We start from the raw sequence: 27,331 nt of genomic DNA on the forward strand, positions 1-27,331 counted from the left end.
TCAAACACAAATCAACTCCAGTGGAAGATGAGCATATATAGCCTTGGAATAGAATGCAGCTATGGACCACTCAGTGTGACCCGGATAGCCACAGGCCAACTTGATCTCATCAGATCTCAGAAGCTAAGCAGGGTTTGATAACCTGGAGACCACCAAGGAGTACAAGAGATTTGATGCTGAGGCAGGCAATAGCAAAGGATCCCTGAATGTCTCTTGCCTTGAAAACTTTGTCAAGAAAGGAAGAAGAGTTTTGACTTATACCCCCACCTTTTTCTCCTGTAGGAGACTCAAAGGGGCTCTCAATCCCTCCCCCAACAACAAACACCCTATGAGGTAGGTGGTGCTGAGAACTCAGAAAAGCTGTAAGTAGGCCAAGGTCAGCCAGCTGGCATGTGTTGGGAATGCACAGGTTAATCTAGTTCCCCAGATAAGCCTCCACAGCTCAAGTGGCAGAGGGGGGAATCAAACCCAGAGTGGGGGGACAGGAGTGCTCTTAACCACCAGATAAGGGTACCACCTCCAAACATCTCTTGCCTTGAAAGACCCTATGGATCACTATGAGTTGGCTGCAACTTGAAGACACTTTACACACACACACTCATGGGCCACTCAGTTGCAGGATATTTAGTAAGCATGAGAAGCAGGTGAGACACTGGAGTAAGCGTTGGCTGAGTACAGAACCAAGATATACCAGCACAGTTGTTTATTAAACATGCCTGTGCATAGATAACTCCTTCCAAGTTCTGCCCCACAGAACCCACAGATAGAGGTTATACAAACTGCTACGGTAGGCTGTGCTATATTTATTTTAAACGTTCACTAGCAGCTTTCCTTTTTTTACAGAGCTTGATGCATTTACAATGCAAATGAAATACATAGACCACATCAAGTACATAAAACCAGAGTTTGAATCAGTGTAGGATTGCTTTATTGAAATGAAATCCTACATAAAAAGATCCTCAACTGCTCCCTAGAGGTCAAAAGAGAAGGGGCCGGCGATAATTGGGAGGTTGCAACAGGAAATACCCTCATAATCCCACCAGAAGAGCTCTTGTGAGCGACGGGACCTTCACTGAGGGCCTCTCCCTGTGGTCTTAATTCCCAGGCAGGAACACACGGGAGAAGACAGTCCTTGGCAGGCCTTTCTGCTAACCCAGAGAACCTCTGCCTTCACAGAGACAAGCTGTTAGGAAATCCTGTCAGTCCACTCAATGTCAAGTGCTCAAAATGTGTTCACGCTGCAGGTGTCCAGAATGCAAAGACGACAGCACCGTTGCAGAGTCCTCAGAGCCCATTCCAAGTTCTTGCAGTGTTTTCACAGAAAGCTGGAAACCTAAACACAGAAGATATGTAAACCTATTGAGCAACTGTGTTTTGACTACCTTCCTAGAGCAGTCATCTGCAGGGAAAGCCCTCATCTTACAGAGCTTGGGGAGTTGGGGGGGGGGGAGGGGGCTGTCTGTTTTGATGCATGCACTGGACAAGCAAAGGTACCCTGCCCCTTGGAGAGAAGTGACAAAAGGCAAAGTCAGGTCATTCTGAGAGGGAGACCTCTTTATCACAAGCAGGGTTAAAGGATGTCCTTCCCTACCAATTAGGTGACAACTCAGGTTCCTCTTTTTATGTAACCTGATTCACATGACCTTCAGGATTTAATTAGCCCCTTCCTGCATGGTCTTTAACAAGTGGGGGAGAATAAGAATGGGTCTTGGGCCTAGAACACTTGCAGGCCTCTGCCTTCATAATATATTAAAAGCTAGTTCAACAGTAAAATTCCACAACCAAGAACACAATCGTGCATATGTATTGTCAAAGGCTTTCACGGCCGGATTCAACAGGTTGTTGTGGGTTTTCTGGGCTGCGTGGCCTTGGTCTGGTGGATCTTGTTCCTAACGTTTTGCCTGCATCTGTGGCTGGCACCTTCAGAGGTGTATGACAGAGAGAAGTTTTGTTACTGCCTTGAAGCTGACTGGACAAAGTGTGTAACAGACTTCTCTCTGTGATACACCTCTGAAGATGCCCGCCAGATGCAGGCAAAATGTTAGGAACAAGATCCACCAGACCACGGCCACACAGCCCGGAAAACCCACCACAACCAAACAATCCTTCATGACTTATTAAGGCTAACCCAAGGATCCTGTACATGCTTTTGCCTTTCCCAGATCTCTCCTTGAAGGTGGATGTTGTGATTTGGTTGGTTATATGTGGACTGTGTTCTCAATTCTAACCTACTGAAAGCCATCCATCAAGAGATAAGACATACGAATATGGACAAATCTCACAGACCAAGGCTTACACCTAGCATTTCGTCATGTCATAACATTTGACTAAACATCCTGTTGATGAGAGAGAGAGAGTCTCCGTCTACATCAAAGCCTATGAAATCCCTCTGCACAACCAAAAAGTGTTTCAGGTTCAAAAGCTGTCTCCTCTGGCATAGATCAGACAGCACATTGAGCGCCCCTGATATCCTGCAGAGGATTCCAATTTAAGGTCATTGCGTTAAGAGCCATCGGTTCAATGCCGCATGGCCCTCTTTGAAGTGACCTTCACTAGGGTTGCACAAGTCCTGCCCTTTAGCACTGACCTGGAGCCATCGTCTGCTACTTGTTCCACAAGAGCCTCCTGAGACAACATGGGAGATTTTGTAGCAGTGATCATATCCACCGATTCTGAAAAAAGTATTGATACATGCTAAGTATGAAGTAATGCTAGAAAGTTAGCGTTTAGACACAGATGGCATAGGAGTTTGAATTTATATCCCCCCTTTCTCTCCTCCAAGGAGACTCAAAGGGGCTTACAATTTCCTCCCCCCCCCCCACAAACTTCCTGTGAGGTGGGTGGGGCTGAGAGAGCTCAGAAGAGCCGTGACTAGCCCAAGGTCACCCAGCTGGCATGTGTTAGAGTGCAAACTAATCTAGTTCACCAGATAAGCCTCCACAGCTCAAGGAGCTCTGGAACCAGCAGAGAAGAGCAGCAGTGGAGAAGAGGAGTGGGCCAGAAAGGGCTGAGTGAGCTCTGGTTTTTCTGGCATGTGTTGGGGTGTACAAGCTAATCTGGTTCACCAGATAAGCCTCCAGAGCTCAAGTGGCAGAGCAGGGAATCAAACTTGGTCCCCCAGATTAGAATGCACCTGCTCTTAACCACTACACCATGCTGGCAGAGATCTGTGGGCCATCTTTGAGTCCTTGGACTGAGCAGCCAGGCCTCCCATGTGCCTCAACCCATGCCCATCCTGGTTAGTAAAACCCCAGCTTGGATTAAGTACAGATCCCTCTGGGGAATTTTAAAAAAAATCTTTCCCCCAGTAATTTAAATGAGGCTGTAGTCAGTGAGACTGCTCTTTAAAAAGCCATCACTAGATCCTTCTGATTTAGCCAATTATCACCAGATGTTGAAGCTACCTTTCCTGAGCAAAGTTAACTCAGAAAGCCGTTGCTGAGCAGCTCCAGGTTTATCTGAAGGAATCAGTGATCCTGGACCCATTCCAATCTGTCCTCCGCACTATTAGGTAGAAATGGCTCTGACAGCCTTCAAAAATGACCTCCAGAAACACCTGGACCAGGCCAGGCCTATTGGACTTAACAGAAGCGTTCAACTTCATCGATTATAACATTCTGACTGCCTCAGCAGTGAGTAGCCGTGGCGTAGGAGGTTAAGAGCTCGTGTATCTAATCTGGAGGAACTGGGTTTGATTCCCAGCTCTGCCACCTGAGCTGTGGAGGCTTATCTGGGGAATTCAGATTAGCCTGTGCACTCCCACACATGCCAGCTAGGTGACCTTGGGCTAGTCACTCTCAGCCCCACCCACCTCACAGGGTGTTTGTTATGAGGGAGGGAAGGGCAAGGAGATTGTAAGCCCCTTTGAGTCTCCTACAGGAGAGAAAGGGGGGATATAAATCCAAACTCTTCTTCTTATCGGTGCTGGGTTATTGGGGACAATCTTGCAGTGACTGGGCTCGTTCCTACCATCTTGCAAGCCCGGACAGACGCTTCCTTGAATACTGCAACAGTACTGAAGATTTTGCCACCGTCAGTTGCCAGGCTTGGCTGTTCCCAACAGGTTTGATGCTACTGCGGCAGCAGCTCAAAAACCCGGAGGAGTTGCTGTGCGGCCACATCCACAGCATACCAGAAACAGCATTTCATGGCAGCCTTGGTAAGTGACCAGGTAACCCAGTGTGAACCCTGTGGCTTCAGGCAACATGTTTGTGGCAGCATCAAGGTGGCCTGACGGCCTCTAGATTGCCGCTGCTGATGGCCACTAGCTTTGGCGTGAAAGATTCAAGAGTAGGCAGAATAAGAGCAGATGTTGTGAAAAGGTAGGAGGTCTGGCTGTGACAAACGGTCTGCTGAAGCTACTGAACACGCTTAGAATAGGACCAGGGGAAGAGCAAAGAGCCAACGTTTGTACCCTAAACTCCTTTTAAAGGCGTAAGAGTAATAAACCAAGTTATCATCCCGTTCCAGAGGTCAGACCAACCTCACTCTCCCGAGACAAACCTTCTACCTGAAAAGCCCAGCTGTGCCAGATGACTACCATTCAATACACACCACAGGCTAAAGAATTCGTAAGGATACTCATCTTCCTATTATCAAGCAAGAGGGACTTCTTGGGAAAATCTGCCAAGCTGCAAAGATGATTGGGGGTACCATCTAGGGCAGTGGTGGCGAACCTATGGCACGGGTGCCAGAGGTGGCACTCAGAGCCCTCTCTGTGGGCACGCGCAAACAGAGTTGCCCCCCCCCCCCCACATGTAGGCTGGCCTGGGCCACTGGGCTCAATTATTAGCATTAAACCTAAGACCTAGTTTTGGGGAAGCAGTGTAGATAACCCTGTTAAGCGCTGTTAAACCCCACTGATTTTCATGCGAAGAACTAAAGCGCGATCCTTTACCTGGGAGTAAGCTCGGTTGCTGGCAATGGGGCTTGCTTCTGAGCAAACCCTCTGTAATGTATTGTATGGTTTTAAGAGTCTGCAGCTGTTGCACTGTAATTGGTAATTAGTAAGTGTGTTATATTGAGCACAGCTGCAGAGTGATTTTAAGCTATGTGTGAGTAGCAGCTATGGAATAAAGTACTATGTTTTGTTCCTCCGAGCTCCCTGTTTCTTGAGACATGACAATTGGCGGTGAGGATAAACTTATATAGCCAGAGTCTAGCAAGTTTTTGTGAAACAAAGGACTGTGAGTAAATTATGGCTTTTCAAGGGCAGCTGGAACAGGTTAATTTGGAGTTTCCTTTGCAGTGGAAGAGTTAGCAGAGGTGATTGGAATTTTTATCTTCTGGCAAATGGCATAACAGACCCAGAGAAGGAAAAGAGCCGTGTTTTTTTTTACTGAGCCTCTGTGGTGAAAGGTGTTTGACCTGCAGCCTCTAGCATTGAAAATGGCGCCAAAGAGACTTATCAGCAACACCGCTTGTAGAAATACTTGACTGCATTAAGGAACCATTTCATTCCCCAACCCGTCAGAAATAGCCAGACGGAGTGTTTTATAAACGTGATCAGGAGGGACTGAAAGCATTGCAGATTATGTGGCGCAGTCTCTTACGGCGGTTGGCACAACAATGTAATTTCTCAATTTGGAAGAAATGTTAAAAGGGATCGTCTGGTCTGTGGCCTGAGAGAGGCACCATTGCAAAAGTTACTGCTGGCAAGAGACAGACTTGACTTTTCAAAGCGGCATACCAAGAAGCCTTGAATTTACCCCAGACTTGCTGCAGCCTCTGCACAAGGAGGTGCGACCAAGCCAAGGAGCCCACAGAGATTACCAAACAGCTTTGGCAGTGGGACTGTAAGACCGGGTATCTTATAGGTGAAATTCAGAGACTGCAGCATGGTGCAATGAAGATGGGAAGACCACCACAACAGAGGGGGAGGATGTTAACAGAGAAATGTATTTATGAGTTGGCGGTGGGCCCCATGAAGAGAGAAAGGTGTAAATTTAAAGAGGCACAATGTTTCTGTTGTATAGCTTTGTTAGGGGCATATTAGAGGAGAAGTGTGCAGAGAGAAAAAAAGAGCATCAGGGACCAAGAAGACATGTTCCGGCTCATCTGCTACACACACTCTGTGGATGCACTGCTTGCTGTGTCCCCATGTAGCTGGCTTGACTGGCCAACCCCATGAGCAGTGTAGCTGATGGCAAGGTGTTTACGCAGCTGATGTAATTAACCACGTGCAACCCGAGATTCAGCGTAAGTTGTCGGTGACTGTGAAGATCCAGGATATCCCCTTGTGTGATGGAAATTGGATTCTGGGTCAACGCATTACTCCATCGTTTCATGGGACACTTATAAAATTGAGTTTGGACATTCAATCTTGTGACTTACTTACCGCTACGGATTATCAAGGACATAGGGTACCTGTGGTTGGCATGTGTAATGTCCATATGGAAATATCCTTATGTTTGATGGATGTTTGAAAGTATTAATATGAGTGGAAGAAGGAAGGCCCAGGAGGACGAGCCTCTTGAGGGTTGGACTGTGGTTTGGGAGGTTAGAATTGCAATTACTGGAGATTCATGAGGTTATGGGGTTAGCATGGGAGGTGCTAGTGGAAGAATTTAAGAAGAGTGTGTTTGCTGAGGGACTGGGGCAGTATAAGGAGTCCATCTATATCATTGTATCTTGATCCTTCAGTACCTGTCGTCTAAAAAATCATGCCGAAATTCCATTTGCTTGGCAGCTCTAAAGTGGATGCAGAACTAGATCGGTTATTGGAACAGGGAATGTGGAGCCAGTGAGTACTAAATACAAAATTGGGAAACTCCAAGTGCTTGACCCTGAAGGCCAATGGGGATGTGCGCATTTGTGCTGATTATAAGTGCACAATTAACAAGGCATTGCAGAAACATCCGTACCCAGTGCCAGTTGTCAGTCAGTTGTTTGCTTGGCCAACATTGGCAGGGGGAAAGGTTTTTTGCAAAATTAGATCTAAGTACATGAGCATACCAACAGCTGGAAGTGGATGATGCCAAAACTTTCAAAGGAAGCCCAGACTATAGTGACTCACAGGGGGGCATTCAGAGTGGCTGCAATTTGGAGTGAGTGTAGCTCCTAGGATATTCCAGAGTTTGATGGAAGAAATATTAAGAAACTTGCCGGAATCCTTACAGTATTTTTGATGATGATATGCTGATAGTGGGTGCAACTGAGGAGGAACTGATGACGCGAATTTTTGAGAGAAGTACTGCAGTGCTTCTCAGATGTAGGAAGGTTAGTGTCAAAGCGTGAAAATGTGTGTGTTTGGAGTAGAAACAGAGTAGAGTTTTTAGGATACATGGTAGATGGCAGGGGAATCCACCCGAAATTAGAAAAGGTGAGGGAGCCATCCAGGATGCCCCAGCACCACAGTCAAAGAAACAAGAGCTACAGGCATTTTTGGGATTGCTAAATTTTTACCATTGTTCTTAAAGCATAAGGCCACAGTGGCAGAGCCACTGCACCGTTTATTAGATAAAGGGCGTGGCAGTGGACAAGTCAGCATGAGGAAAGGCATTCAGAGGTGTCAAAAGATTGTTGTCATCCAGAAAGTGTATTGATTTCATTTTGATGAGAGGAAGCCATTGTTGATTTTTAATGCGATGCCTCCCCGTGTGGAGTTGGAGCAGTGTTGAGCCATCAATTGGAGGATGTCTGAGGAAGATCCAATTGCGTATTATTATTCTGGGGCGTTGTCTGCAGCAGATAATTATCGCATGGAAATAGATAAAGGAGGCATTAGCTTAATGAGTAGCTTAGAGGGTTAAGAAGTTTCATGATTAATGTATAGGCGACCATTTGTGAGTTATTACAGACCATAAGCCGCTGGTAGGATTATTTTTCCTCAGAGCGTGAGACACCACGAATATTGTCCCCTAGAGTGCTGCGGTGGGCAATGTTTCTGAATGCATATGATTATGTCTTGCAGCACCAGTCGGGAAAGAAAAGTGGGCATGTAGATGCGTTGAGTAAAACACTTGCCAATTTCCAGGGAGGAGGAAGATCACTCCCCACTTTTGGAAGTTTTGATGTTGGAATGCATTATCAGAGCCTCCAGTGCAAGCGGCAATAGCAGAGAGGTCAGCTAAGGACCCAGTGCTTGCCCGAGTCTTGAATTGTTAGGCATGGAAGGGTTATTAGTTATGTGTGAGGTGGCCAAAGAGGGATAGGAAAATAGAAGAAGGGGGGGCCAGGTGCGGGGAGTGTAAGATAAGCCTGCCCTACCTCGAGCCTACCTATCAATGGGAGTCCTACAAAAAGACGGTAGTCCAAGGGTACATATTATTGATTTTGCAGGGGGCAGCCTTTTCCAGGGCCAGGTGTTTCTCATTGTAGTGGATTCATATTCCAAATGGCTAGAAGTAGTGCCAGTAATGTCAATGACATCACAAACGGTAATTAGGGCGCATGCGTAAGTTATTTTGCAACCCATGGCCTCCCGGATCACGGTGGTATCGGATAAATGGGACAGCGTTTGTATCTAAGGAGTTTAGAGTATTCCTGGCTAATGAAATTGTTATTAGCCGGGTTACCTCGAAACCTTTTCATCCCGACTCACGAGTGGAGCGGGCAGAAAGGATGAATTCATTACAGCAAAGGATGCATTACTTGTTGAATAGTAGAGAATGATTGGCACTGTCGGTTGGCGAATTTTTTTGTTAACGCAGCACATAACACCGTGCACAGCCACCGGGAGGAGTCCTGCTTGGAGTTGCCTAATGAATCGGAAACCTACGGCGTTGCTGGACCCGAATGCATCCCGATTCAGTTGATGATAAGTCCATGAAAAGAAGACCCAGAGTGTTAAGAAAGCACCTGGGACATTTTGATAGGGATGACGGTGTATGTCGAAATTATGGAGCAAAGGTCCGTGTTGGGTCCCAGCAGTTGTAGAGGCAGCCAACAGGGCCCTTGTCTTAAATGGGGTGGAAACTGAAGAAGGGCAGGTGATCGCGGAATGATGTTGACCAAGTAGGGAAGAGAGTGCCAGGTCCAACAGTAGATCCAGGAACCCCAGGTCCTTGAGGAATCTAGAGGAAGCGTTAAGGGGGCAGATGGAGCTGCGGGATGAGGAAGCAGTAAATAGTCCAATTGTCCCGAGGAACCTGGGGCGTTAAGGTAGCATGAAGCGGAGATGCAGGATAAGGAGAACAGCAAAGGGTCCAATTGTTTTGCAGAACCAGGAACAAACACACAGACTCAGGAGCCAGAGCGAGGGAGCTGAGGCGATGCTTAGCGAAGAGAATCCCACCAGATTATTACAGGAGTTAGGGGAAGGGGTTGGTAATGTATTGGCTATGTGAAGGTTTTAGAGAGTCTGCAGCTGTTGCACTGTGGTGGTAATTAGTAAGTGTGTGTTATATTGAGCACAGCTGCAGAGTGATTTTAAGCTATGTGTGAGTAGCAGCTATGGAATAAAGTACTATGTTTTGTTCCTCCGACTCCTGTTTCTTGAGACATGACACCCTCCTAGGGTCGTGATTCACCCATTGGAAGAGTTGCATGGTTGCTTCAAAGCAAAGCCACTGACTATCACCAAGCCTACTCCCGAGTAACGCACGCCTCTGAGCCAACCGTTTTTTTCCTAAACTAAAACCTCAGTATTCAGGTTAAATTGCCGTGTTGGCACTTTGCGGTAAATAAGTGGGTTTTGGGTTGCAATTTGGGCATGGTCTCAAAAAGGTTTGCCACCACTGATCTAGGGCCTAGGCCATAACCCCTGCAGAACTTGGAAGAGTTTTTTAAAGCTCATTTAAAACTATCTTCATGACAGGCTAGTAGTGGCAGGTGATCCTTACTGCATGATCCAGGAATACTCCTCGTACGTTCTTGGCTGTTTTGGATATTCTTATGTAACACCTGTCGAGAGTGAAGCATCACACCCAATAGGTTTATTAAAGGTAACTAAGCCCAGATTTACCTTTTGGAGATGACTTTCGGGTACACAGGTAGGACTTGTAAAAGCATCCGGCCCTGCAGAAAAAAACTTGCTTTTAATACCCATTTCCAGAAGGTACTACTGAACTTTGTCTTGTAGTTTTATCCCGCAGAACTAACACATAGTTCAGTGGGTAAAGCGAAACCACAAATTTGTTCTGCGAGGCATTTCCAACGATAAAAAACCTACAGCAAGGTTCTATCGGGATAGGCCTCACTAGGTAAAGGGATCCGTCTTTTTGGTAGCTGTCGTGCCCCTAGAGACACCCTCACTATTTTCTTTATTTCAGCCTCAGTTGTACCCTTAGTCAGAATGGGTTTAGTTGCCTTTTGTACAGCATTCTGTGGGAGGGAACCTTATTTAGACCCTGTCCCTTTAAGAAGCCCCCTACAGGCAAGAGCACTGCAGTATCTCTTATTAGTTAGCAGTTCCTGTTTTACGGTTTTGTTTTTAGTTCAGGTGTCTGGGAAAGGCTGGTGACAGCAACACCTCAGACGTATAAAGTGTTACGCATTAAGTGTTAGACATCCATAGAACTCAGAGTAAGCAAGTTCAACAGGATTGCAAGGAAACAGAGTTCAGTTAGAGGACACCAGGAGAACTCAGAAGAAGCAAACACTACAGATTTCCTTAGAAGCAGTTAAGGAAGAGTTGATGTCTGCAAGTTCTTCAAACCATCTCCAATCGTTTCTAGCATCGCAAGTATTCTTTATTTAGTCAGACTTCATGGGAGGAGTCAGAGTCCTAAACTTTCAATATTATTAAACTGTTTTTGAACTGTTGCTTATTTGTCTGTGGGTCTTGCACTCTGTTCTGGCCAAGTGCAAGGCACTTGAATTTAGTTTGCTTGGGGAATAGAACAGTAGCCTAAGATTGAAGTGTTACAGCAGCCAATGTATCAGACACGATAGGACTGTATTTGCTTATCCTACACAAGACGTCTGCATTAACAAACTTGCAGAACTTACATTCTATTGCGATGATTCCAAAATAGCAAGTTGGAGGAACAGTCCACTGAAGGTCAGGTGACTACATCCGAGAGGTTTGAATGTACATGACTGTTCTTAAAAAATTCTATGGCCTGTGGCAAGGGGGCGGGGGGGAACTCATTTTAGAAAGAACGTTTTCATACCTTATCCATCTTGGCTTCACTTCACACCATTTGAACCGAATGTCCTTCCTGAAAGAGACAATCCTCACTTTACAGCTGCATGAATCATAGATCAGAGTTGGAAGAGACCACAAGGGCTATCAAGTCCAACCCCCTGCAATGCAGGAATACATAATCAAAGCACTCCTGACAGATGGCCGTCTAGTTTGTTTAAAAACCTCCAAAGAAAGGGACTCCCGCACACTCTGAAGTAGCGCATTCCAGTGTCGGAACAGCCCTTACTGTCAGGAAGTTTTTGAATATGCTTTAAGGAGCTGCTTTACACTGAGTCAGATCATTTGCCGATCAAGATTGGTCTTGACCACTCCGACAGTGACTCTCCACCAGAGATCTATCATCCCCTATCCAGAGGTGGGATCCAGCAGGTTCTCACAGGTTCCCGAGAGTAGGTTACTAATTATTTGTGTGTGCCGAGAGGGGGTTACTAATTGGTGATTTTGCCACGTGATTTTTGCCTTAGTTACGCCCCTCCTCTCAGCAGTAGCGTGCAGAACTTGAAGCAGTCTAGCAGGAGGTGCACTGGCGTGCATGGCAGCCTGCGCCTGCGTGCATTCGTTTCCCGCCCAAGGACCAGCGCAGTGGCTGTGTCCTTGCCACAGCCCCCCCACAAATGCCCCACCCCCGGAATGCCTGGCCATGCCCCCATCATGCCCCACCCAGCCCCATTGGCACTATGCCACAGTTTGAATCCCACCACCATGGGAACCTGTTACTAAAAATTTTGGATCCCACCACTGCCCCTATCCCTTTGGAGATGCCAGGGACTGAAGATGTGGTCTTCTGCATGCAAAGGGGATGTTCTATCGCTGAGATGCAGCTCCCCGCAGAATGACCTCATGCATCAAGGTTCCTATGCCCCCCCCCCCCCCGCCCCGCCAACCTCCACAAAGCAAGAGATTCACAAAAGATGCTTCTGCAGCATCTGTGACCTGCTAAGCTAGCCAGTCCTAGCCTGGAGAACCAGAGGCTGGAACTTTGCTTTTAAAGCAAGTGGTACGGGCCCCGGTCTTAACTACTTCGTTACGTAGTTGAGCGGTCCAAAAGCAGCCACACTTTTGTACCGCTGGAGGAAGGACAAGGGATAAAACAACTGATCTGTAACACATCAGCTGGGCAATGCAAGAAACTAGGATATTTTCCCTTTGCTCACCATCTGGCTATTTAAGCAGATTGTTCAGAATGGCTATTTCTCATTCACCATGTTCAGAGCAGTTGAACATCTTTTGCCAATCATCATAACAACTCCTCCCCCAAGCGCCAGTCAAAGTGCCCATTTCCTCCTTTCTTTGATACAAACAGCACGTTTAAACACCCGCCTTTCAGACAGAATGAGACAAACATGTAAGGAACTCTTCATGGATCAGCAAACAGGGTTTTTACTACAGGCTGCTTTATTAATCCCAAATTTCCCCTTTCAAGACTCGGATTCAGAAGCAGTAACAACCAGTTTTTTACCAATTTAGGGAGGCAAATGGACAACGTGGATTCCTTACCAAAAAAAAGAAGCCGCAGAAACTGAATTCACTAGAGCATCTTTTGGGTTGAGTCAGCTGCCACCAGTATCAAGATCACAATTTCACATAAGGTGCTGTTGCTGTCCAACTTCTGAATATCTCCTCCCCTAGGATGTGGAGAAGACAATCTGTGATTAGTTGGCCTACTGGACAGTCCTGCTTTGACCAAGCTTCAATGGCTTTTGACCCATCTCACCCCCCACCCCGCTCCATTACACAAGGCACCCTTCTATTGTGCCTGGAATTGCCATTTGGTTTGCTTCTCAAATCTTAACACAAACGAGCGGCGATGTGTGTTTTCGAGGAAACCTCCCAATGCCCTAAATGCGACACTTATCAAATAAAAACCAACACATGAATGAGATAAACAAATGTAATAGCTCCTAACGTTTACATCTTCACAACAACAATCACGTCACCTAAAATTTGATTCTCCTAATCCAGTGCATTAAAATTTTGCATCCAAGCAACTTCAAAACTGAAGACATTTTCAAAGAGTAATTTTAAAATATATCAGGTACTTCCCTTCTATTTTTTATTTGCACTTTAAAAAGACACAGAAAACTCAACACAATTTTAGCATGCCCAGACACCTATGGATGATTAATTACAACACGGAAACTGCCAATTTTGATTGTTTTGTGAACTGCCCTGAGCCCTTCAGGGGTAGGGCGGTCTATTAAATTTAATAAATAATAAAATAATAATAATAATAAGCTTGCCTAGAACAAACAATACTGTAAGGTAACTATGCATACTTGACAGGGTTTTATTCCAGCATAACGTTTTCATGGACCCTCTCAAAGGTAGTAGTCCATGAAAGCTAATGTCACAAAAACCTGCCCATTATACATGTATTATACATAATACAGCAGATATTACAGGCCTCATTGTCACCAATGTAGTTTATTTCACAATGATGGAAGCTGAACCTGTGTTTTCTGTGGCCTCGTTGCTGAGTCCAAACACAAAAAGAGTCGTGCCTGTCCTTATTACATCAACGAGGCAGATCTTTAGATCTTCCTGGCTCTTCCCTTATGGTCGGAACAGAATCCTGTGAAGTTACCTTCTTCATCCACGGCTTCCGAGAACATTTGTGTGAAGGAACCATCTCGCCCAGCAGCCCTGGAAAGGGACAAATAGGCTATTTTAAGTTTTTCTCATAGGGAGCAGAGTGGTAAACTGCAATCAAAGCTCTGCTCACAACCTGAGTTCAACCCAGACAGAAGTTGGTTTCAGGTAGCTCAAGGTTGACTCAGCCTTCCATCCTTCCAAGGTCAATAAAATGAGTACCCAGCGGCTGGGGGTCAAGTGTAGATGAATGGGGAAGGCAATGGCACATCGCCCCATAAACAAAGTCTGCCTAGCAAACATGTAGGTATCTTTACGATCTTCCATGAATATATCTGTACCAGAAGCTTCACCTTTGCTTTGGTATTCCAAGGTAAGGTGATGAGCATAGCATCTAAATGGCTGACTGGGAGAGGGGAGGGAAAAGAAAATGTTTCTCCAAATCAGTGTTTCCCTACCTTTTCGAGGTCTGGGTACCCTTGCCACTCTTCATATCTCATGGTACCCCTGCCACCCCCCCCACCTTCCCCTCCCATTGCCCCTGCTTGCCACACCCCCCACCTTCCCCTCCCAGGGTGAAGGAAAGCACGGGGTGGTGGGGGTGGCTGCCGACCTTGCGGCAGGGCCTGCCCCATGTACTTGCTGGCGCCGGTGGGAGACACCACAAAAATGGGGGGGGGGGGGGCGGCGGTAGTGTTGCCACGGTACCCCTGGGACATGCTCATGGTACCCGAGGGTACCACGGAACCCTGGTTGAGAATGGCTGCTCCAAATGTTGAGAAACTCCAAGTCACGATCCCCTGATGGAACTCACTACTTCCAAGAAATACCTCTTGGGCTTTTTCAAACGCACTTCCTGCTTCAGCCAGGAGGATGAAACTCAGGACTGGGTCTTTATTTCAGGGAAGCAGCAAGTGGGCATCAGAAAAACACTGGTGGGCATGACTGCTCCACACCATCTACGGATAGCACTTATTGGGGCTAGATTTATTAAAAATAAATGACACCCATGGGAACATTAATGTATAAATGAACCCCATCTGTATGGCAAGGCAGCTAGAAATGTTTTACAATCCTGCTCACTGCAAAAATTCCTACAAAATACTAGGACAATTCACTCCAAAGATCCTGTTTCCTGCTTCAATTCACTGTGGGCCTTTTGAACAACCCAAAGTTCTTTCACAGGAGCGGAGGTTACACTGGAATCAACCCACTCCGCTTTTTGCCATTTTCCAAGTGACAGACCTCAGAGGTGACAGACCTCAGGAAAGGATTCAAGGTGAAGGAAAAGAGATTCCACCTAAACCTCGGGAAAAACTTCCTGACAGTAAGGGCTGTCCGACAGTGGGATGCACTACCTCGGAGTGTGGTGGAGTCGTCTTCTTTGGAGGTTTTTGAAGAGAGGCTGGATGGCCATCTGTCAGGATTATGTGTCCCTGCATTGCAGGGGGGTTGGACTTGATGGCCCTTGGGGTCTCTTCCAACTCTGTGATCTCATGACCTTAACTTGTTTCAGCAAAAATACCAGGTTGAACAAACACAGCAGCTTGAGAACCAACGATGCCAGACGCTGAATTGCTGTCGCACTGCTTTTTGAACATGCCACCAGGAGAACGCTGCTGGATGCAGATACCATACAGTGCCAGATTAGCTATACGCTTCTAACCCCTGAAACAACTTCAGGCGGACACCCAACTTACCTCCTCTCCCTGGACCAACTTGGAAGAACCCCTCCGAACGAATTGAAATCAAGAACGAATCTGAAAGCAAGAAAACAAATTGGGAAATAAAAATCCTGATGTCTCAAAGATATGGGCTTTATTTAATATGGCAGTCTTAGACATTTGCAAGTCACTAATCCGCCTGGGAAAGAGCTTGACGAGCAATTATTGGAGAAAAGAACTACTCCACACACTAGTGCAGTGATGGCGAACCTGTGGCACGGGGGCCAGAGGTGGCACTCAGAGCCCTCTCTGTGGGCACGCACAGAGTTCATCATGTGGGGGGGAAATCGCCCCCCCCCACATCTAGGGTGGCCTGGGCCGCTGGGCTCGATCACTAGCACTAAACCTAAGACCTAGTTTTGGGGAAGCAGTGTAGGTAACCCTGTTAAGCGCTGCTAAACCCCACTGATTTTCATACAAAGAACTTAAACACAATCCTTTACCTGGGAGTAAGCTCAGTTGCTGGCAATGTGGCTGTCTTCTGAGCAAACCCTCCTAGGGTCATGATTTACCCGTTGGAAGAGTTGCACGGTTGCTTCAAAGCAAAGCCAACAACTACCACCAAGCTTACTCCCGAGTAACGCACGCCTCAGAGCCAACCATTTTTCCAAAACTAAAACCTCAGTATTCAGGTTAAATTGCCGTGTTGGCACTTTGCGATAAATAAGTGGGTTTTGGGTTGCAGTTTGGGCACTCGGTCTCAAAAAGGTTCACCATCACTGCACTAGTGTAAGCAGACAAAGGGTCTTCTACAACATAATCACCCTTTTCTTGGGGCCGAAGTTCTCTTCCAAGCGTCTGATATACATCACAAATTCTGGGAGGGGTCAGGGTGGGAAAAGGGGCCATCAAAGGGAGAGTAAGCTGGTTTATAGGGTTCCTCTGCAAGCTGCATGTGATTTCAGAAACTTCCTACCCAGAAAGACAGTTACATGGCCCAGCTCTAGCTAGCATAGCGTTTACAAACTATGGCTCCGTCCAAACAAGCAGGATGTCCCTTCCTGTAAGTAACACAACCGATACGAATCGGCTGTGGGTTGCAAAGGAAGGTTTTGGTCTCAGCACTCGGCTTCGTGGGTTTTGGTCGGCGGGACTTGCCAAACCCCGAAGCCGTGCTTGAAACTGCTCAGAGACAACTCTGTTGCGCAAACTCATGACAGAGGAATGACAAAACCTTCCCAAAGACCTTACAAACCCAACATTCAAGTTTGCCCTGTACGGGACAAAGTTGAGTGACTGATGTTTTTTAAAATGGCCTTTGCCCCAGCAGGCCCCCTCTCTGCTTTAGGGCAGTGGTGGCGAACCTTTGGCACTCCAGATGTTATGGACTACAATTGGCCAATTGGCCATGCTGGCAGGGGCTGATGGGAATTGTAGTCCATAACATCTGGAGTGCCAAAGGTTCGCCACCACGGCTTTAGGGTGAGCCCCTCCGAGTGAAAGAACACCATCTCTGGGCCATGGGATAAGCTGAAGTCACTTCCAGCACTAAGAAACAGCATAGCTGCTATCTTGCCTTGATCCTACAAGCTGCATCAGTTAATACATCAGAGATCTCCAAAAGTGCACTACAGGAAGGCTGAAGTCTTATTAAACCTGCTAATGCTGATTTTCTATAGCTCTTGATAAAAATCACTCCCCAAAAGCTACATTCTTCCCCCTACGCTCACCTTTCTATAACTGAAGGAGCAATCATGTCTGAAGAAACTTGGAAGAGCCAGATTGGGGCAGTGGTGGGTGTGGGGGTAACTAATGCAGTTCCTGTGGGAGCCGTGGCACCCGCCAAGTGTTTTTAAGAAGTGGACGGGGACGGGACAGGCTCCTTCCCTGGACAGCTTCTGATTGACTGGGCAGGCTAAAACAATATTGTTTTGGTGGCAGCTGCCACTGCAGTGTGGTTTTACTCTGTCTCGCTCCATTTCCAGTGTCTTTTTTAAAAAGTTGCTCCTCTTGTCCTCCGCACTTAAGTCTTCTTCTGAATGCATGCATGGCCCCAGCCTCCCACAGTAGCCATTTTGTGGATGTGCTCACCAGCATGCGTCCAAAATTTTCCAGTCTGAAAAAAGTTGGGCGCACCTGGGCCAGAGGTTCAGATCAGGCGGATACAGGCCTCAATCCCTCCCTCTGACATGGAAGCTCACGGGTGGACCTTGGGCTGGCCCCACGCACTCTAAACCTAGTCTCAAATACCTACACGTCCAGCTTTCTAGACAAAGCCAGCAATTTTGTTTTGTTTTTTAATTCAAACCAACCTACATCTTGCGCACCAGCAAACTCAACCTGTCTTTTCCCAGAAGGAGGCAAAGTACACATGGAAAGGAAGGCCCCTAAAAACACTGGCCACAGCACTCCACGCTGCGCAGTCTTTCAAGCCGCTTTCTTTATTCCATTCGATGCGTAGAGCTTCTCTGGTAGACAGTCCCATCTTTGGAGGGAGCGTGCAATTACCAACTCCGTTCAAAATGAAAGTAGGCTTGCCTAATGCATGCTGGGCAACTGAGTCTGAAAAGAATCCTCCCTCAGAAAGCACTGGGGAACAATGACGCCAACTTTGTGGATCTCCAGGGATGCCCTTGGCCCCCAAAATATGGTCCGAGTTCAAAAGAAGCTCTTCTGGCTTTCCCATGCCAACCGTACCATCAGACGAGGTTTGAAGAGTGAAATGAACACGTGATTGAACAGGAACCCAGTCCTGGCTAAACTGGGCGGCAGGCATCTTTCCGTTTTTAATTTCACTGCGTCGAATCAAACATGCTCCCTGATTGCCTTAAGAGTAAAAAGGAAGTGGTCGCAACCCAAATTTCACCAGATCCGACATGAGAACCACAGCTGAATTCTTCCGTCTTTGTGTAACAGAGGACCGATCAGGACGCAGCTTAATTTTCTCATGAGCCTGGGGAAGAATGCTGCTTCAGTGCTGTTTAGGGAGTGATGCCATCAGTAAAACTGGCGTAGTAGCAGCAGCTGTGGACTCAAGGACCTGAAAAGCAACAAAGGACGTCAAGTTCCCAGCAACTTTTGCATTAGCAGAAATGTCTATAAAGACCCTTTGAGCACACAGGTGTTCAGAGGCATCCATTTTAATAGTCAGGTTAGTTTCCATGGGACCTGCCAATGCATTTCCCAGAGCCTGCTTCCTCGTCCCGCAAAGGACGAGAGTCAATCCTGACTGCCCTACAGCTTCCTGGAACAGGTCATGCTTTAGAATAGACCAGGAGGAATAATCCCAGTGGTCTAAGGGGAACACCTGATCAAAAAACCTCCTGCCACTCACAAAGAATTGGCTTGCCACCTCCAGTCATTCTGTGAGTGGCCTCAGTCTCTATGGCAGCTGTTTTATAGTTGGTTAAGCCCACCTCTCTCCCAAGCCATTTTGTAGTGGCATCTACTCCCCATTCTCAACACAGGAAGTGTCTCCACACAGTTGGGGACCATTATCTTATATTGGCTTTCAGGTATCCTGAAACTAATGTTTAAACCAGTGATGGTGAACCTATGGCACGGGTGCCAGAGGTGGCACTCAGGGGGGCACAGAGAAGGCAGAGATGCTAGAGAGGCACAGAGTGGTGCATGCAGGACTTGCTGGCTAGAGCAGGCTGGCCCCTGCTTGAGCGAGTGGGGCAGAGGAAGAGGGAGCCAACCGTTTTTTCCCCTAAACTAAAACCTCAGCATTCAGGTTAAATGGCCAGGTTGGCACTTTCTGATAAATAAGTGAAGTTTGGGTTGCAATTTGGGCACTCTGTCTCGAAAAGGTTCGCCATCACTGGTTTAAACAATGCTGGAAGTATCACTATACACTCAGTTCAGGTCAGAATGTTGGGTTTAGTTCATTTCTGAATCACTCAGCAGTTGAACAGAACAATCATCACGTGAACTGCAGTGCAGAAATCTGGAATGAGCCATCAGAAGTTAAGAGTACCTATTTTTTTAGGTGAGACAATCTAATTTAACACTGAAATTAACAGAGAACATGTAATAAGTTACATGTGTCAATGTGGGTTTTCACACACACAATAGGCTAGCATCAAATAGAAGGACCGGAAAATCTCAAATATAACTGAGAGCAAAACTCTTGTAACAAAATGGGGGAATCTTTTAGTACAGTAAAGGGGGCAAAACATTTACCTGCATACGACCTGGCGGCACAATCCAGAACTTGTGTAACATCCATAACATTCTCATGCGACAACTTTTTTTAAAATTGGATTTTCCCTCCACCTGACGACTTTGTTAATAAATTGACGGATTGAAATTGGACCCTGCTTATCTCCTCAGATTACCACATTCACTCCACAACACTCAGGATCTGTAACAAAACAATTACATTTAAAGTATGAAACTTCACAAAACTTCAGAAAACAGAAGCCATCCTGCACCAGTGGGACTGAAAGACGGAAGCTGGGGAGGAAGTACTAAGGGAGAAATCCTGAGCAGGCTTACTCAAAAGTAAGTTCCATGGCATTCCATGAGCCTTACTCCCAAGAAAGCATCTTCAGTATCGCAGCCTCAACTTAACCAGGCAGGAAAGGAGCAACGTGGGGCCGGAACAGAGAGGAGGTGGTTCCTGCAAGGAGCCACAAATCTCAAGCAGACGATCTCGTGTCAGTCCTCATGTGGATCTGTACCTCAAATCCTGACTCTGATTGGGCCCTGGTGCTTTGGCCAAATGGGCACATGCATGAGGACGTGCCTGATGGCCAAAGTGCCTCCGATATGGTTGGTAAGCAGAAGTGCTGAGTTACTGGACTAGCATCTGCAATGTGTGCTTATTGGGCGTTTGCCCTCTTCCCCAATTGCTAGACTTGTAGTACTGCCGCTTCTTGGCTAGAGTAGAGTCAGTGGTGGGATCCAAACATTTTAGTAACAGGTTCCCATGGTGGTGGGATTCAAACTGTGGCGTAGTGCCAATGGGCTGGGTGGGGCACGACGGGGGCGGGGCTGTGGCTGCACCGGTCCTTGGGTGGGAAACAAATGCACGCAGGCGCAGGCTGCCACGCACGCCGGTGCACCTCCTGCTAGACTGCTTCAAGTTCTGCGCGCTACTGCTGAGAGGAGGGGCGTAACTAAGGCAAAAATCACGTGGCAAAATCACCAATTAGTAACCCCCTCTCGGAACACACAAATAATTAGTAACCTACTCTCGGGAACCTGTGAGAACCTGCTGGATCCCACCTCTGGGTAGAGGGCACAATAGTCCCGCTTCTGCAGCTTCACCCCAGCCCCTGCTTCTCTTTCCCTGCTGAGCATTCACTATCCCAGGACATGAGCACATGATGCTGCATTACACTGAATCGGTTCCTTGGTCCATCGAGGCAGCGACTGTCCACTCAGACTGGCAACAGCGCTCAAGGGTTCCAGGCGGGGGATTTTCCCATCATCTACAACCAGATCCCTTCTGACTGGACCGGTGGAGGACTGAACCTGGGATCTTCCTAACACCAACCACAGGCTCTGCCACTCAACCGCAGCCCCTGCCCGACACTTCCCCTCCGCCCATCCTTGTCAAAGCAGCCTACGGAATCAGACGTCCAGTTTGATTCCACATCACATTTTTGCCTGAGTTATCCAGATGCCACTCACTTGGTCCTCCTCTTGGATTTCTTCTTCTTGGGAATTTTGCTACTTAATATGAAACAGCTGTTCTCCTACAATAAGACAAACAGCAGCACGTTTAAGAGGATCAACAGGTAGGGCGGGACGTGAAGGGTTCATTTCAAGGTTCAAGTTTTGAAATACACATTCCCTGAGCAAGTTCACATTGCTAATTGGTTGGAAGTTAAGAGCTCGTGTATCTAATCTGGAGGAACCGGGTTTGATTCCCAGCTCTGCCGCCTGAGCTGTGGAGGCTTATCTGGGGAATTCAGATTCGCCTCTACACTCCCACACAAGCCAGCTGGGTGACCTTGGGCTGGTCACAGCTTCTTGGAGCTCTCTCAGCCTCACCTACCTCACAGGGTGTTTGTTGTGAGGGGGGAAGGGCAAGGAGATTGTGAGCCCCATTGAGTCTCTGACAGGAGAGAAAGGGGGGATATAAATCCAAACTCTTCTTCTAACTGGCTGCTGAAATGCATACCCATTTACAAGATGAGCTAGGTACACAGTTCAGACTAGCTACGGGGCCCTCCTGCTCAAGTGGCCTGGGAAAGTTTGTCTGTCCTCTGTTATCTCATGAAGCTGTAGGGGGGTGGAGTGAAACCCATTAGCCGTTACCACGGTCTAAGGAATGTGTGTGGAAGCATGTGACCTCCCTCTTCCTTCTGGGAAATGTGTGTGTACGTTTTCTCGCCTTCAGGCAGGGCAATGGAAGGGGGTAAGTCCAACGTGTCTCTGCTGGGGAAATAAAATCTTTTTGCTGTAGTCTTTTGGTCAGTTCAAACAATATAGTAATCAGTTCACCCCGTACTTGTCATCAATAGAACCGTAACACTGCTTCTAAAGTACTGATTCCTGCCTTCCAGCAAGTGTGGGGTTGTGACAGGCACCCTGCTACGGCAACACAACGGTTCAAAATCAACGGAAGAAAGTGACCAATTCAATTTTCACTCCTCACTCGTCCTACCTGTGACTCCATTAACTATCTCAGAGGGTCAAAAGGGCAGCGGGGAAGAAGGGAAAACATAAGGAAAACCCACCTCAGTCACCACTTCCTGTAAATGGCTGCAAAGACACACAGGCTAAAATTCAAGTGCTAAATTCTATGTTTACCCATCTGAGGCGGGCCAGGGCTTGGAAGAATATAGCCCAACTACCTTGAAGCATTCAAACGCTGATTCAATGATTGCTTACCACAATCTTGGCACCAATGTCTTCTGTGCCACAATTTTCATTCGGGTCTTCTTCACTGAAAAACACAAGAGCAGCCCAAAAGCAGATTGGCTACCGGATTTACCTGAAAGGAAAGCAGCTCTGAATGTTGGACAATCCCTTCCCCATGCACAAAATGTTAACACGCCAAAAATTATTTTTACTGGACGTAACATATAAAACATACGACAACCCCTCAATTTTTTAATGGTATACTTAGCAAAAACGTAGTCTAGCACTGGAGGAAATATTGTATCTGTTGAAAGCCTCATATCCTGTTCTTCCAATTCCTGAGGGGTGATCCCTGATATTTACTGTTAACTGAATATACGAGATCTGCTACTGAATTGCCTTCCCGCAGTCCAAACAAGATGGATTCTTACTGCTATGTAGTGTCACAAAAGTATCTCTCTTCTACGCAAGTTGGAATCAAAACCTGTTCCAAAAACACCCTCCCAAAGTCCAAGAGAATCCCACTCTCTCCTTTAATTACCATCCGGCAGACGATACAAGTCTATCAAAACTAGGACAAAGAGGCTTAGAGACAGCTTCTACTCTAGAGCTGTGGCTATGCTAAACTCAGGGGCTTCGCGGGACCAGCAGTGGCGTAGGGAGCAGGAGTGGCGTAGGAGGTTAAGAGCTCGTGTATCTAATCTGGAGGAACCGGGTTTGATTCCCAGCTCTGCTGCCTGAGCTGTGGAGGCTTATCTGGGGAATTCAGATTAGCCTGTATGCTCCCACACACGCCAGCTGGGTGACCTTGTGCTAGTCACAGCTTCTTGGAGCTCTCTCAGCCCCATCTACCTCACAGGGTGTTTGTTGTGAGGGGGGAAGGGAAAGGAGATTGTAAGCCCCTTTGAGTCTCCTGCAGGAGAGAAAGGGGGATATAAATCCAAACTCCTCCTCCTCCTCTTCTTTTCTTCTTCTCCTTCTTCGTGTTGATGTGTTGGGGCTGTGTAGGGATGGGTGGAGGAAGGGGAAAGTGAGGGTGGGGTATGAGTCTGAAATTGTGTGCATCGAGGAATGCTGCTGTAAATTTCGTTGGGCGTGCACAATGACAATAAAATGCTTGTGCTTAATTGATCATCAAAAAGAAAACCACAACCTTCTCAAACTAGTTCGACATTCATTCTTCCGGAAGATTCTGGCTGGAAGAAATGCTTCCTGCAGTCTTCTCCAACTAAGTAAACACGTAAGCCTAACTTCTGAAGTCGGTCAGTTACTTATTCGGGCAAAGGATGGAGAAGAAGCCACACTGCAGTCAAACTCAAACAATTCCTGACATTTTCTGCTGCGTTTGAAGAAGAGGAGTTGGATTTATATCCCCCATTTCTCTCTTAGAGGAGGCTCAAAGGGGCTTACAAACTCCTTTCCCTTTCCCCACTCACAACAAACACCCTGTGAGGTAGGTGGGGCTGAGAGAGCTCAGAAGAACTGTGACTAGTCTGTGACTGGAGAAACTGGGTTTGATTCCCAGCTCTGCCACCTGAAGCTGTGGAGGCTTATCTGGGGAATTCAGATTAGCCTGTGCACTCCCACACACGCCAGCTAGGTGACCTTGGGCTAGTCACAGCTTCTCAGAGCTCTCTCAGCCCCACCTACCTCACAGAGTGTTTGTTGTGAGGGGGGAAGGGCAAGGAGATTGTAAGCCCCTTTGAGTCTCCTGCAGGAGAGAAACGGGGGATATAAATCCAAACTCTTCTTCTTCTAGTCTAAGGTCACCCAGGTGGTGTATGTTGGAGTGCACAGGCTAATCTGAATTCCCCAGATAAGCCTCCACAGCTCAGGCGGCAGAGTGGGGAATCAAACCCGGTTCCTCCAGATTAGAATGCACCTGCTCTTAACCACTACGCCACAGCTGCTCCTTGAGACTCACTATGGCTGATAAAAGAGCACTGTGAGCAAGAATACATACTTTGTCTCCTCGATGGGAGAAAGAGGGCCGTCATCATCCAAGTATTTGTGCCTCCGTTGCTCCAGACCGTCCTGTTCTAGATCCTCTGCGGCACCCAGCTCTGCCAGAGACTTCTTGAGGTGGTGCTCATATTTCAGCCTTTCAACGTATTTAAAGAACGAGGTCAAAGACGCAAGCTGCAAAAAGCAAAGCCGTGTCACAGGCCACACGCAAAACCAAGCAGAAGCTACACGAAAGCCAAACGATTCCAGCCTGAAATCATGCAGACTTCCAATTCTCAGGAAATCAGCAGTTTTAATTGTGGTCTGATTACACAGAGAAATCCGCATGACGGCCCAGGGAACCAGGGAGCCCATGAGCAATTGTTCACCAGCTCACCTCAAACAAACACTCCATTCTGCTGGGAATGTGCTTCGTTCCATAGACCTTCTGCACAAACGGAAACAGGGGCCTCCGCTCCCGGTACCTTTTCCTTCGCTCCTTTTCTGAGACTCTGGGCAGCTGTCTCTTGGGAATTGGTTCACGCTTCCTGCGTTTAGCGGCCACTCTTGTCTCGGGGCTTCTGCGAATCCGCTTCCTAGGTTGTTTCCTTCTGAAGTGATAATCAAAGAGGGCTTTCAGGTCGATTTTAGGCATGGGCAGCTTAGGTTGACCTTGCGCCATTGCTGAAGATCCGGCAGAAGGGCTACTACGTGCTTCAGTACCCCATGGACTCTTACGCTGCCCAACGACTCTCGCTGATTTCCGAGCTCCTTCTTTTCTTCTGGAGGCGGGCTGTGAACTTGAGGCCAAGCTGGTCCTGCAACACCAACAAAAACCAACCATTCATCTTTGAAGAAGAATTGGATTATAATCCCCCCTTTCTCTCCTTTAAAGAGACTCAAAGGAGTTTACAAACTGCTTTCCCGTCCCCCCTCACAACAAATACCCCGTGAGGTAGGTGGGGCTGAGAGAGTTCTGAAGAACTGTGACTAGCCCAAGGTCACCCAGTTGGTGTGTGCTGGAGTGAACAAGCTAATATAGTTCCCCAGATAAGCTTCCACGGCTCAAGAGGCAGAGCAGGGAATCAAACCCGGTTCTCCAAATTAGAGCGCACCTGCTCTTAATCACTACACTACGCTGGCTCTAATCTGGCTTTGGAGCCACTTCCTTTTGGGAAACCGCCATCCCATAAGAACAGTTCCATTCAAAAACTGAACCACCATGGAATCTTTTTTTAAAAAGAAAAGTGGTTTGAAGCCTTCAAGCCACATTTTACAAGCTGCCCCAAGGCGGCTTACGAAATACAACACAAAAACTTTAAACATTCTGAATTAGAATTAAATCACAGATCACAAAGCAACTAAAAATGAATAACACTTTGGCCTGGTGGCAAAGCAAAAGTACAGGTGCCAGGTGTGGACCAGGGAGAAGAGCTTTCCACAGGTGAGATGCCACAACTGAAAAGGCCTTGCCTCACATCAGAACATGGGGGCACAGAGAGCAGGGCTTGTGGGGCAGACCTTAACAGTCAGACTAGTTTTTTTAGGACTAGCGGCGTAAGGAGTCTGATGCCCTAGAAATACATGATTCCTAATGGCAGAGTGCCTTTAAGAAATCCTTGGGTAGCAAGCTGCTACAAGTAGGTCAGTTACACTCAGCCTTACCTACCCCACAAGGCTTTTGTGAAGATTAGGCGGTGAAGGGGGAAGCAAGACACGATGGCAGAAAAGCAGACTATATATGAAGTAAATAAAGATACTGCATCAAGTCTTTCTAAACCATCTACTGCGTGCAAATGTACTGTACAGAAATGTCCGCATTTTGACTGTTACTAGACAGCCACTGATATTTATAAATCACACTGTAGATCTGCTGGGTAGAAATGTAAGGCAGTCTTAAAAACCACAAAAGCATACAAAAGTTTGCATTCTCTCTCCTAGTACCAGCAGTATGGAACTTTGGCCCGAGGACAAAAAAAAGAGGATGGTTACATGGGCATCACAATAGACGCCAGTCAGGGAGAAGAAAAAAGTGTAATTAATGGTTTGATATTAAAATGAGGCTTTGATAGCAAAAAACTCAGACTGCATCACTAAGGTGCGTTTTAACGACTAAAAAAAGCTTACTCTTTTCTGTCAACAAAGGCTGGGCCGCCTACATGCCGGCAAGTCTTGAATTATGGGGTGTCTTTAACTAAGACTCGTGCAATGCGTAACTTCGACACAGTTGTATGAAATATATAAACGGGGAAAACAAGAGACTCACGGCTTTGGATCTTGTGTGCTGGATCCTTCAGAGTCATCGGATGAGGAATCTTCCTCCATATCAACCCGATCAGCTTCCAGCTTGTGCTAAAGGAAGAATCACACAGCTATCAATTGCCAACATCCCAGCTAAAGGGAGGCAGAAACAGCTAAAGATGTGAAGGCCCAATTCAGCATCAAAGAAATCCAACAAGAGTTGGGACAAGAGTTTACTCACTCAATAGTCACTTGTAGAGATACAGAATTTCCAGAAATTATTAAGTCATGGGAAAAATGTTTTCTTGGGTGTTTTTTCTAGAAAATTGGGTGGAGGACTTTAATAAGCACATGCTTTTATCCAACCACACCCAGTTTTGCCAGTTAAGTATCATAACATGCGTTATTTGTAACACTCAGGAATATTTATGCATTTAAAAAGTCATAAAGCCCCATGTTTTGCAAAGCATGCCCAGCATTTCAAGTGCAGAGATATAGAGTACTGTAAGGAGACAATGGCTGCTTGGGGAGATCAGGTCCTTCTCTTCCCCAAGATCCATCCCTAAATCTCCAGGATTTTCCAACCCGGAGTTGGCAACCCTAGAAAGACGGACATGTAAGACTACAGCCCTGCAGTGCAATCCTGTGCAGGTCTACCCAGCATAGCCACGAAATGGGGGTGTCAATAAATGGAGTTGGCTCCAACATTGCCCCACCTCTTTTAATCCGGATTAACTGCTCCACTTAAACGAATAGCAGAGCCCCCCCTTTTGCACTGATCAACGGCGACATCCCTTTTTAATCGCCTTAATATCTCAGCCATACGCTACGTTAACACCCCCCATACCTTCCCCGGACGAGCCACCCCCTGCCCGCAGCAGCACTCAAGCGGATGGCGACAGATCTGCAAGCCCCGCCATTACCTCTGCCCACCACTTTCTTCCCGCGCTGAACAAGGCCTCTAAATCGCCTACGGAGCCTTTAAATA

At 47.0% G+C, this 27,331-nt stretch overlaps 1 protein-coding gene and 6 non-coding genes across 7 annotated transcripts; all 7 read right to left on the reverse strand.

Annotated features, from left to right (window-relative positions):
* Positions 1 to 783: 783 nt before the first annotated feature.
* TAF1D (TATA-box binding protein associated factor, RNA polymerase I subunit D) lies at positions 784 to 27,307 on the reverse strand. Its single transcript, XM_048494718.1, has 15 exons — positions 27,267 to 27,307; positions 26,369 to 26,454; positions 24,500 to 24,920; positions 24,122 to 24,297; positions 22,189 to 22,243; positions 20,983 to 21,047; positions 19,528 to 19,708; positions 17,659 to 18,382; positions 15,379 to 15,438; positions 13,674 to 13,732; positions 12,587 to 12,714; positions 11,055 to 11,102; positions 9,905 to 9,957; positions 2,588 to 2,672; positions 784 to 1,333 (listed from the first exon to the last, which is right to left on the reverse strand). Exons 2-7 carry the CDS (start codon positions 26,425 to 26,427, stop codon positions 19,702 to 19,704), a joined length of 783 nt encoding a protein of 260 aa, XP_048350675.1. The 5' UTR covers positions 26,428 to 26,454; positions 27,267 to 27,307; the 3' UTR covers positions 784 to 1,333; positions 2,588 to 2,672; positions 9,905 to 9,957; positions 11,055 to 11,102; positions 12,587 to 12,714; positions 13,674 to 13,732; positions 15,379 to 15,438; positions 17,659 to 18,382; positions 19,528 to 19,701.
* Positions 10,009 to 10,140, reverse strand: LOC125432276. Its single transcript, XR_007244450.1, has one exon. It is a non-coding gene; the product is annotated as a small nucleolar RNA SNORA18 (small nucleolar RNA).
* Positions 12,262 to 12,337, reverse strand: LOC125432272. Its single transcript, XR_007244446.1, has one exon. It is a non-coding gene; the product is annotated as a small nucleolar RNA Z40 (small nucleolar RNA).
* LOC125432274 lies at positions 13,481 to 13,615 on the reverse strand. The gene has a single exon (XR_007244448.1). It is a non-coding gene; the product is annotated as a small nucleolar RNA SNORA1 (small nucleolar RNA).
* LOC125432273 lies at positions 15,184 to 15,322 on the reverse strand. The gene has a single exon (XR_007244447.1). It is a non-coding gene; the product is annotated as a small nucleolar RNA SNORA8 (small nucleolar RNA).
* On the reverse strand, positions 16,393 to 16,519 carry LOC125432231. The gene has a single exon (XR_007244420.1). It is a non-coding gene; the product is annotated as a small nucleolar RNA SNORA40 (small nucleolar RNA).
* LOC125432236 lies at positions 19,206 to 19,277 on the reverse strand. The gene has a single exon (XR_007244424.1). It is a non-coding gene; the product is annotated as a small nucleolar RNA SNORD5 (small nucleolar RNA).
* Positions 27,308 to 27,331: the final 24 nt, after the last annotated feature.

The sequence above is a fragment of the Sphaerodactylus townsendi genome, linkage group LG04 (assembly GCF_021028975.2).
Source record: "Sphaerodactylus townsendi isolate TG3544 linkage group LG04, MPM_Stown_v2.3, whole genome shotgun sequence".
Taxonomy (NCBI): domain Eukaryota; kingdom Metazoa; phylum Chordata; class Lepidosauria; order Squamata; family Sphaerodactylidae; genus Sphaerodactylus; species Sphaerodactylus townsendi.